At 37.4% G+C, this 11,532-nt stretch overlaps 2 protein-coding genes across 2 annotated transcripts; both read left to right on the top strand.

Moving 5' to 3' along the window:
• Window positions 1-391: 391 nt before the first annotated feature.
• LOC149045817 (melanocortin receptor 3-like) lies at window positions 392-2,003 on the top strand. Its single transcript, XM_089206127.1, has one exon. It carries the CDS (start codon window positions 750-752, stop codon window positions 1,722-1,724), a length of 975 nt encoding a protein of 324 aa, XP_089062253.1. The 5' UTR covers window positions 392-749; the 3' UTR covers window positions 1,725-2,003.
• A 3,685-nt stretch (window positions 2,004-5,688) lies between these two features.
• On the top strand, window positions 5,689-6,916 carry LOC149045816 (adenosine receptor A3-like). Its single transcript, XM_089206089.1, has one exon. It carries the CDS (start codon window positions 5,704-5,706, stop codon window positions 6,676-6,678), a length of 975 nt encoding a protein of 324 aa, XP_089062215.1. The 5' UTR covers window positions 5,689-5,703; the 3' UTR covers window positions 6,679-6,916.
• Window positions 6,917-11,532: the final 4,616 nt, after the last annotated feature.

The raw sequence follows: 11,532 nt of genomic DNA, 5'->3' as shown, positions 1-11,532 counted from the left end.
TCATTTTCAATTTAGATTTCTGCCAAAAACTGAACGGTTTCGCTCAAATTCAGTAGCCTGTGGACTACTATAATCTCGTATTCAGATCTTACCGTTTATCTGTAAGGGAAATGTAGGTTCCAACTGCTTGGCCGTGAAAGGGGTGGGTAGGAGACTATCTACGAGCATACCATCTCTGCCCGTGAGAAGGCTTGAGACGAATCGGGGAGAGGTTTGCCGGGGGTCTGGCACTACCTGCAGACCTCCAGCTGACTACTCTACAGAGGACAATAGAGAATTGGCCGCCATTGAACTGCCAATAAGGTAGCTAAGGATTATAAGAATATTACAGAGGCGTATTGGGGAGGCAGATAAATTTTATCGTGACAACCAAAATCCTCCGACCCCCAACTCTCGTTCTGCGATAAACAATGATCAGTCCGTCATTATGCCACTAATTTGTTCAGTGTTTGTCAGTTAAAGTTATAGAACATGAACAAGAAATCCAACGAGCTGTACAAACGCACTGTTACACGTGTTAAGCGAATGTTGGTAATCAAGGAAAACTGATAATTAACTTATTTTCTTTTAACTTCCTATCTCAGAACCGGCCGCAACCATCTGCCGAGATCCAAGGACTGTTTACTTCAACGTTGAATGACGGAGGGTACTATCGTTGTTATCTTCAGTAAGGCTTGTGAGAAGTTGACCTGCTAAAATATCGCAAGCCATTCTGTGTTTGTCTGAAATAGCGGCCCCTAGCGAAAATCATGAACAAATCGTATTGTAACCAGTTTTCGCAATTTTTGCCCATATTCACCGAACTTGAAGATCTTCGTTCGACTTGTGTCGCCAACTGCGTCTTTAACATTTTTCTTAGTTACACCGCCTTCATGTTGAATATTGTGACAATCTATGCCATACACAAAACTTCGACAATGCCAAAAACTTTGAAAACTCTGCTGCTAAGTCTTGCCTGCTCGGATGTTGCTGTTGGTTTTTTTAGTCAACCATTATACTCTTTCTTCTTTATCAACTGGCTTCGATTAGAAAATCCTGGCTGTAACACTAAACAAGTGTGGACGATTTCAAGTAGTCTTTTTTCAGTTGCTTCGTTCCTTGGTGTTGTGGCTGTAAGTGTAGACAGGTTCCTAGCCGTTCATCTTCATCTCAGATACCAGGAGCTTGTGACTCACAGGCGTGTTGCCATCGTTGCGATTGGCATATGGGTGTATAGTGCACTTAGTTCTTTGATGATATTGTGGGGGCTTCGTAGTACTCGGGATCTTATAAATACAATTATTGGAGCTTTCGGTATCGTTATTACATTTGTGGTGTACATCAAGATATACTTAACTGTCCGACGGCACAAGAATCACATTCAGTTCATGCAAATACGAGATGAAGCTCAGTCTGAGCAGATAAAAAACTTCACTGCTCTCATTAAATCCACAGTTGGCATATTATACGTTTATCTCGTGTTTTTAATTTGTTATTTGCCCTACCTCATTTGCATCGCTGTTATTCTAATCTATGGCTCGAGTATCGCTTCAAAGAAATTTTTTCTGTACTCGTTGACTCTCGTGTTCCTGAATTCATCTTTGAACCCTGTCATTTACTGCGGGAAAATTAAACACATTCGACACGCTATCATAGAGATACTGCGAAAGATGTCTTGGATCAGCAATCAGCCATTACGGATCCACTACAATCGGTCATCGAGTGTCGTCCATATTGATAACTGATCCCCTCTGTGTGGCTTACAAAGACTATGCGAAGTAATTCTTTACGACAAAGTAAAATAGGGGCAAATAAGATTGTACATAACCTTATTAATATGTCCCGGCAGCCAAATAATCGCGTAGTTCCAATTTTAAGTACACAATAAATCGAACAATCTGTAGTGTGACAGGGAAAGGCTAATTTGAGCAAGAAAGCTGGTTTTTTCATCGATGGATAGTGAAATTGTAATTATGGATGTAAATAAAAGTAGGATACGACACAAAATTTTATTCACATCAAGGTTTCCGTCGCACAAAATACTCAAACCCAAATTACCCTGTAATAGTGGAAATGAATTTCTTCCTTTTAATATGCAGTCAACTATTTGACTTCCCTTACTGTGTAATTTGAAGAAATTCTCAAGCAAACAGGTAATAAGAATGACATAGATGATCAATTTGGGGGCAAGGTATTGATTGTCAGGTTCTTAAGATTCTCAGGACTAAACAACAAATGAAAATAAGGTATGATCATGAGTGAAGGGATTAAACTTCCAGCTCTTTCATTAGAAGTTAAAAACTTCAATTGATCCTATGATAAAAAGGTAAAGCGTCACATTGAGAGTGTCTCGTAATGCTCCCAGGAAGAAAAACAAACAGGAGCTAGTATTTACGAGGAAAGGAGAGTCGATGTTAATCATTAGCTAGCGAGTGGATTGAAAACGAAAATGGATTGGTTAATATCCTTGAAAATTAAACAAAGAACAAAAAGCATCGAGTTTGTTCTAACACTTTTGAGGTGAAAACGTAGTCGAAGTAGAATGCTGCATATGAAAAGCAAAACAGAGGTGGCTTTAGAGTTATTGATTACCCTGGAGATGTTTGCAGGTGGTTCTTGATAATAATGGGAGTTTTGAGAACTTGAAATTAAGTTTGTTATTTCTTTTGTTTATATGCAAACAACAGATAGGTTTTGGAATCAATATGAGAATTCTTTGTAATTTCTAGACAAGTTAATGGGTTAATAAAATGAGATGTATTGAAAACAAAGTCTCGAAATAAAGGCCTTCAAAAGTTTGTTTATTCAGATAATCGACGGCTTAAATTTTGGGCTCATCTATGATGATTACGTGGCAATTTGAAAATGCCTTTCAAAATCTCGGAGAATATTTCTAAAGCCTCGATTTCTCCTGGTTTTCAGGGGCAACAGAGTGGGGATCAGTCGTCGCCAAGAGAGTTTCGGGGGGGGCTAAAGAAGCTTACCTTGGAGGATATTTGTAACAGCGTCGCTTTTCAGCTTTCTTAAAAACTATCAAAGCAACAAGGCAGGAGGGGGTAATAAGAATATAACAGTCTTACGGGGGATAATGTTGTCCGTTTTTATCTTGACACAACCAAAATCCTTCTTAGGAAATAAATAAAACATCAAAAAGCCTTCAAGATGATAAAAATACATTCTGAACAATAAGCAATGTTTGGTTTAATTATCTTAACCCATAATAAGTTATGTAACTTATGGAACTTTTGGTATCACTGATCTCGCTTTTCCTGAATGAGTTTTTGCGGTAACCGTTGCTTTTTAGAAGTAAATGTGGATAATATGACTTATTACAGCAGAAAGCCATTAAAAATAGTTCATCTGTCATTTATCCTCCTAAGAGACTGGTCATCACTCATCGCCTGTGGGGAGAGGGGTGTTAGAGGATCTTGGTCGAGTCACAACAATCTTTACACAGTCTCCCATAAGATTCTATAAGATTACTATGACCCCTCCTTCCCTAGGTGACAGTTAATTGGTCAGTCAGTCTCCTCTTAATATTCTGTTGGCGACAACTGAAACCCCTTCTGTCTTTCCTAAGAGCTAGGAAAAGTCGACGCTGTTACAAATAATCTCCGAGATCTTGAAAGACATCTTTAAATCACCAAGTAATCATAACGGATAATCCTGAAATTTAAGCCGTCGATTATTTGTAAAAAAAAACCAAACTTTTATATCGAGAATAATTTTTTGACTATATTTTACGTAACTGACCATTAACTTGTCAAGAAATTAGAAAGAATTCTTAAATTAATTGAAAAACCTATCAGTTATTGCGTCTAAGCCAAAAAAGATTACAAAGAAAAACATGGTTAATTTTAAGCTCATAAAATTCCCGGTCAGCTAGTATTATGTAAAATCACATTAAAACATCTGCAGACTAATCGATAACTTTCGTTTTCGTATGCAGCATTCTGCTTTGAATAAATTTTTACTTAAATTTTTAAAAGTGTAACCAAAGGCAAACGAAATGCTCTTCGCTGTTTCTTTAGTTTTCAAGCATATCAATCAACTATTTTCGTTTTCCATTCACTCAATGGACGATGATAGGCAATAATTTCCCTTTCCTTCTTAAATACGTGCTCATGGCTACTTCTCTTCCTGACGGAAAAACGTGACGCTCCAAATGTGACGCTATACTATTTCATCGTGGAATCATTTAAAGCTTTTGACTTCTAAAGAAAGAGCCGGAAGTTTATTCCCTTCACTCATGATCATAACTTACATTTATTTGTGGTTTATTCGTGACCATCTTGCTATCAATACCATGTCCCGAAATTGATCATCTTTGCCATTCTCATTATCTGCTTGCTTTAAACTTTCTTTAAATTACACTTTAATAGGGGAGTTAAGGAGTTTACTGTCTATTAATATGAGCACCGTGTATGACTCCAACATGCTAATTTTAGCCGCTTAAATTATGTACACCTTTAATCTTCCTCCAAATTATTATAAAGAAAGATAGAACTATATCTCGATCAGCATGGTCACGCGAGAAGTGAACTGTCGCCGTAAAATTTGGTCATTTAAGATGAAAGTTCTGTGCCATGTCATCGGAAAAAGTAAATTAGGTAAAACGCCGTAATTGCATGGTCACAGCAAGTTACTCAAAAGCTATTTTCGTTTTGTTTTGTTTTTTTCCTTTTTTTCCAAACAGGCCTAGTTGATTGCTAGACTTGTGGAAACGAAACCAATAACGATGACAATCTTTTTAATTGCAAATATTTCACATTGTCACAATGATGTTAGCAATAAATGTCACTCTTCAAAGTTAAAAGTCGTAAATTGAAAGAAAAATACTGCAGGATCTTTTCTTGCAACATGATCCATTCATTAAAATTAGCGCAAACAGATGCTTTTCAACTTTATGCCCGTGAAAGTGTGTTCTCATTAAGGCAAGCGCAATTTTTCTTCGAGGACTTTAGCTCACTCCCGCTTAGGGGTTATGCCGGGGGTCTGGCACCACTTGGAGACCTCTAACTGACTACCCTTTACAGGACTATAGAGAACTGGTTGCCATTGAACTGCCAATAAGAGAGAAGAAGCTTAACAGAAGCTTATCGGGGAAACAGGTAAATTTCGTCGTGACAACCAAAATCCTCCGAACCCCAAAAAACCCTCAACCCCCCCACTGCCCTGCGATAAACAATGATCGGTCCGTAAGCTACTTATTTTTTCAGAATTTGTTTTAGAATAATCAAACATGAACGGGAAATTAAACGAGCTTTACTGAAGAAATGTAAAATGGTTTCCGTGTTTACACAGCCTGATGTAAACACGCGGGAAGTTGGGAGAACACGAGATAAGCGTAGGAAGTAGCGAGTGTTTACATCAGGCTATGTAAACACGGAAACCATTTTACATTTCTTTTATAAAATAACTAATGAAAGAGGAACGAAAACCGTATTTACATACGCTCGTGTAAAATGGTTTTATGGCCAATCAGAGCGCGCGTAATATTTAAATTTTTTTTTTATAAAAACGCACTGTTGCACGTGTCAAGCGAATGGAGGTAATCAAGGAAAACTCATAATTCAAATTATTTTCTTTCAACTTCCCATCTCAGCACCGGCCGTAACCATCTGCCGAGATCTAAGGAATGTTTATTTGATCGTTAAATGACGGAGGGTGCTACATCGCGGACCATTCATTATTTGTCTGAAATAGCGGCTCCAAGCAAAAATCATGAACAAATTGTATTGTAACCAGTCTTCGCAATATTTGCCCATATTCACCGAACTTGAAGATCTTCGTGCGACTTATATCGCCAACTGTGTCTTTAACATTTTTCTGACTTACACCGCCTTCATGTTGAACATTGTGACAATCTATGCCATACACAAAACTGCAACAATGCCAAAAACTTTGAAAACTCTGCTGCTAAGTCTTGCCTGCTCGGATGTTGCTGTTGGTTTGTTTAGTCAACCATTACGCACTTTCTCTCTGATCAACTCGCTTCGACTACACAATCTTGGCTGTAACACTACACAAGTAAGGACGATTTTAAGTGGTTTATTTTTAACTGCTTCGTTCTTTAGTGTTGTGGCTGTAAGTGTAGACAGGTTCTTAGCTGTTCATCTTCACCTCAGATACCGGGAGCTTGTGACTCACAGACGTGTTGTTGTTGCAATGATCAGCATCTGGGTGTACAGTGCATTTGTTTCTTTGATTACATTGTGGGGGCCTAATAGTGCTCTGTATCTTATAAGTACGATAAATGCTGCTTTCGGTTTTATTATCACACTCGTGGTGTACATCAGGATATATCTAACTGTCCGACGGCACAAGAATGAGATTCAGTCCATGCAAATACGAAACGAAGCTCAGTCTGAGGAGATAAAAAACTTAACTGTTCTCATTAAATCCACAGTTGGCATATTCTACGTATATCTCGTGTTGTTAATTTGTTATTTGCCCTACTTAATTTGCGTGACTGTTATTCAAATCTACGGCTCGACTACCGCTTTAAAAACATTGTATATTTATTCAGTGACTCTCTTGTATCTCAATTCATCTTTGAACCCTGTCATTTACTGCTGGAAGATGAGACACATTCGAGACGCTATCATAGACATACTACGAAAGATGTCTTGGAACAGCAATCGGCCATTTCGGATCAACTACAATCGGTCATCGATTGTCGTCCATATTGATAACTGATCCCCTCTGTGCGTCTAAGAAGGACTTTGAACGGTTTGCTTACGACAAAGTGAAGTAGGGACAAAAAACATTGTACAAAAACTTAATGATATGACCCGCCCGGCGTATAATTGCGTAGTTCCAATTTTAAGTACACAACATATATCAAATAATCGCTAGCGAAAGGGAAGAGGCTAATTCTAGCAAGAAAGCTAGTATTGTCATCGATCAATAGTGAAACTGTAATTAAGGATGCAAATAAAAGTAGGATAAGACACATGATTTTATTCATATCAAGGCTTCCGTCGCTCTTAATTTAAAATCATAATTAGAAACCAATTGCTTCGGAAAAGGTTTCTCTTTTTTCCTTGTAAATTTTGCGGATGAATGCCAACTGTTTCGCCATCTCTTAAAACTAGCACTGACAGCTAAATGAGATGCCCCAAGAGAAGGAAACTTGTGCCATCCTTCTGCCTCAAAAGCAGAATTCCGTAGATGTTTTCAGGTGGTTCTTGATATATAATACCGGGAGTTTTGAGAACTTAAAATTGAGTATGTTTTTCCCTGATATCTCTTTTCGCTTAGATGCAATAACAGATAGGTTTTGGAACCAATTTGGCAATTCTTTGCAATTTTCAAGACAACTTAAAGGGTCAATAAAGTGAATTAAAAAAATTAGTCTCGTAATAAAAGTGTTAAAAAATTTATTTTTACAGATGATCGACGGCTTAAATTCATGATGGTTACGTGGCAATTTGAAAATGCCTTTCAAAATCTCGGAGAATATTTCTAAAAGCCTCAATTTCTCCTTGCTTTCAGTGGACCAGAGCGGGGATCAATGTTCGCCAAAAGAGTTTCAAGAGGGGGTGGGGGGGGGGACTAAAGAAAATTGCCCCAGAGAATATTGGTTTTCAGGGGTAAAATAAAGGTGGGCTATCAGTCGTCGCCAGAAGAGTATAAAGGGAGATTATTAAAAACTAACACGCTATTAAAGAGGGAGGGGTCATAAGAATGTTACAGAGTCTTATGGGGGATAATGTCTTGGCACAATCAAAATCTTCCAGCCCCCCTCCCCCAAAGGCGATGAATAATGACCAGTCCCTCGGGAGGATAAATGACAGATGAACTATTTTTAATGACTTTCTGCTGTAGAAACTCAAATTATACGGATTTACCTCTAACAGCAAAGATTACTGAAAAAACTAATTCGGCAATTGCAAGAACTGAGGTGTTAGAAAATTGATGAAACCAAAAGTTCCATTACGTTTGTTTTATCAATATCCTAACAAACATAGCTAGCTGTCACTCTGGGATGAAATTTAAAATGATCTTAATATTTTTTTCTTTACTCATTGACTCGCATGTTTCTAATTCATCTTCGAACACTGTCATTTACTGCTGGAAGATGAGACACATTGGACACGTCATCATAGACATACTAAGTAACATGTTTCGGAGAAAAATTCAGCCTGCGTAATTTAAAATCGGTCCTCAAATGTCTTCCGCTTTAATGACTAAAATCTTCTGTGTGCCTAACAAGCGCTTTGTACGGTTTGCTGTCGTTAGAGTAATCAGTGACTGGAGATACGAGGTCGTATTTAGACTCAATGATATGTCCCAATGGCCAAAATTACTGTGCACTTCAATTTTTTAATGAAATAATGTAAGTAGGAATTGCAGGAGCAAAGACAGAGGGATTAAATTGGATCGTAAAGCTGGTTTTACTTTAGTGAGATGTTGTTATTATGAAGGTAATTGAAGAGGAAGGAAATAGGGGTCGTAATATTATGTGCATCAAGGTTTTCGTCTTGTCTTTAAAATCAAAATAGAACATCGACGAGAGAAAAAAAAAACAAATTACGACCCTGATGGAGGACCTTGACTTTGAATGAGGGTTTTGTCATTCGTTGTTCGTTTTACTGATGTGTGTAAATTTCTTTTTGCTGCATTCCCACTTTGTGGCAGTAAAGAAACCTCTCCGTTTTGAAGATAATAACAGTCGATTCTCCTAAACAGCAGCTTTCACTTGGACTTTAAAAAAAACGATAAAATGAAAGAACAGCATCAACATAGGTTCCTAGACCTTTTTTTTTTTAAAACAACAGAAGCCTTTTATAAAGATAACGACAAGCCGCTGGGACCCAGGAAAGGGTGACCACGACTGCTTAACTTTGAGAACCGACAGGTAAATACGGGCTGATCGCTAATGCGGTGACGCCTCATACAGGTGCCGCTGTAATCCTATCTGACTCCTTGTAAAACGTGACGACAAGCTGTTTGTACTTGTTTATTCATTCTTTGTTCCCGCCGATCAGTATTTTCACAATTTTCGCTTTACTTAGTTCCTTTAAATATATATATATCCTCTGTCAAAAGGGACTTTTAACATTTTTTTCACGAGGCTTGTTTAATTAAATCTTTGCTATAACTGCCAACTGTTTTAGCCGAATCTATTAAAACTAGCACTGACAGCTAAGTGACATGCAAGCTTCAAATAAAACAGAAAGAAACTTGTGCCATCCCTCTGCCTCGAAAGCAGAATTCCCAAATTACTCTGTAATAAGTTAACAAACAGTAAACCCCTTGACTCCCCTTAATGTGTAATTTGAAGAAATTCTCAAGCAAACAGGTAATAACAATGACAGAGATGATCAATTTAAGGACATGGTATTGATAGTAAGATTCTCAGGCTAAAAACCAAATAAATATAAGTTATTATCGTGAGTGAAGGGAATAAACTTCCAGCTCTTTCATTAGAAGTTAAAAAATTTAAATAAGCCTACGATAAAACTGTAGAGCTTCACATTGAGAGCGTCTCGTAATCCCTTCAGGAAGAAAAACAAACAGGAGCTAGTATTTATGAGGGAAGAAGAATCGATGTTAATCATTAGCTTGTGAGTGGATTGAAAACGAAAATGGATCGATAAATATCCTTGAAAATTAAATAAAGAACAAAAAGCATCGAGTTTGTCCTAACACTTTTGAGGTAAAAACGTAGTCGAAGTAGAATGCTGCATATGAAAAGAAAAACAGAGGTGGCTTTAGAGTTATTGATTACCCTGGATATGTTTGCAGGTGGTTCTTGACTTAAAATTAAGTTTGTTATTTCTTTTGTTTATATACAAATAACAGATAGGTTTTGGAATCAATATGAGAATTCTTTGCAATTTCTAGATAAGTTAATGGATCAATAAAATGAGATGTATTTAAAACATTAGTCTCGAAATAAAAGTGTTCAAAAGTTTGTTTGTACAGATAATCGACGGCTTAAATTTCTGGCACATCGATGATAATTCCGTGACAATTCTAAAATGTCTTCCAAAACGTCGGAGAATATTTTTTCTAAAAGCCTCGATTTCTCCTGGTTTTCAGGGGCAACAGAACGGAGATCAGTCGACGCCAAGAGAGTTTGGGGAGGGGGGGGGGGAGAAAGAAACTCGCCCTGGAGAATATTTGTAACAGCGTCGATTTCGCCTGGTTTTCGGGGGTAAACAAGAGGTGGTTGATCAGTCGTCGCCAACAGAGTGTAAAGGGAGATTATTAAAAACTGACACGTTAATAAGGAGGGAGGAGGTAATAAGAATATTACAATATTGCAGAGTCTTATGGGGGATAATGTTGTTTTATCTTGACTCAACCAAAATCCCCTAAGGAAATAAATAAAACACCAAACAGCCTTCAAGGTGACAACAGTACATTCTGAACAATAAGAAATGTTTGGTTTTAGTTATCTTAACCGATAATATGTTATGGAACTTTTGTTATCATTGTTTTCTACCACTGACCTCGCTTTTCCCAAATGACTTTTTGCAGTAATCGTTGCTTTTAGAAGTAAGTGAATGTGACGCTATACTATTTCATCGTGCGGGATCATATAAAGCTTTTAACTTCTAATGAAAGAGCTAGAAGTTTATTCCCTTCACTCGTGATCATAACTTATATTTACTTGTTGTTTATTCGTGACTATCTTACTATCAGTAAGTACCATGTACCTGCTTGCTTTAAACCTTCTTTAAATTACACATTAATAGGGGAGTTCAGGAGTTGACTGTTTATTAATATGAGCACTGCATACTATTCCAACACGCTATTTTTAGCCACTTAAATTACATGCACCTTCAACCTTCCTCGAAATTATTATAAACCAAGAAAGAACTATATCTCGATCAGCATGGTCACGCGAGAAGTGAGCTGTCGCAGTAAAATTCGGTCATTTAAGATGAAAGTTCTATGCCATATCATCGGAAAAAATGAATTAGGTAAAATGCTGTAATCGCATGGTCACAACAAGTTACTCAAAAGCTATTTTCGTTTAGTTTTGTTTTTTCCTATTTTGCAAACAAGCCTAGTTAATTGTGAGACTTGAGCAAACGAAAGCAATAACGATGAAAACCTTTCTTATTGCTCACATTGTCACAGTGATGTTCACGGCAATAAAAGTTACCCTTCAAAATGAAAAGAGGTAAATTGAAAGGAAAATACTGCATGATATCTGCTTGCAACGTGATCCATTAATTAAAATTAGTGCAAACAGATGCTTTATCACTCTATTCCCGTAAAAGTGTGTTCTAATTAATGCAAGAAAAATTTACTTCACGGAGTTGATCACACTCTCACTTAGTGTAATGCTTCTTCTTAATTCAATCGGCCATTTCGGATCAACTACAATCGGTCATCAAATGTTGTCCATATTGATAACTGATCCCCTCTGTGTGGCTTACAAAGACTGCACGCAGTAATTGTCTACGACAAAGTAAATAGGGACATACAAGATCGAATAAAAACTTAATGATAAGACCCGGCAGCCAAATTATTGCGTAGTTCCAATTTTAAGTACGTGATAAGTCCAATGGTCTCTGGTTTGGAAGGGATGGG

This window comes from Pocillopora damicornis, chromosome 5, assembly GCF_964200805.1.
Source record: "Pocillopora damicornis chromosome 5, jaPocDami1.2, whole genome shotgun sequence".
NCBI classification, from domain to species: Eukaryota; Metazoa; Cnidaria; class Anthozoa; order Scleractinia; family Pocilloporidae; genus Pocillopora; species Pocillopora damicornis.
Note: the sequence above shows the minus strand (reverse complement) of the source record. Positions and strands in the feature narration are given on the sequence as shown.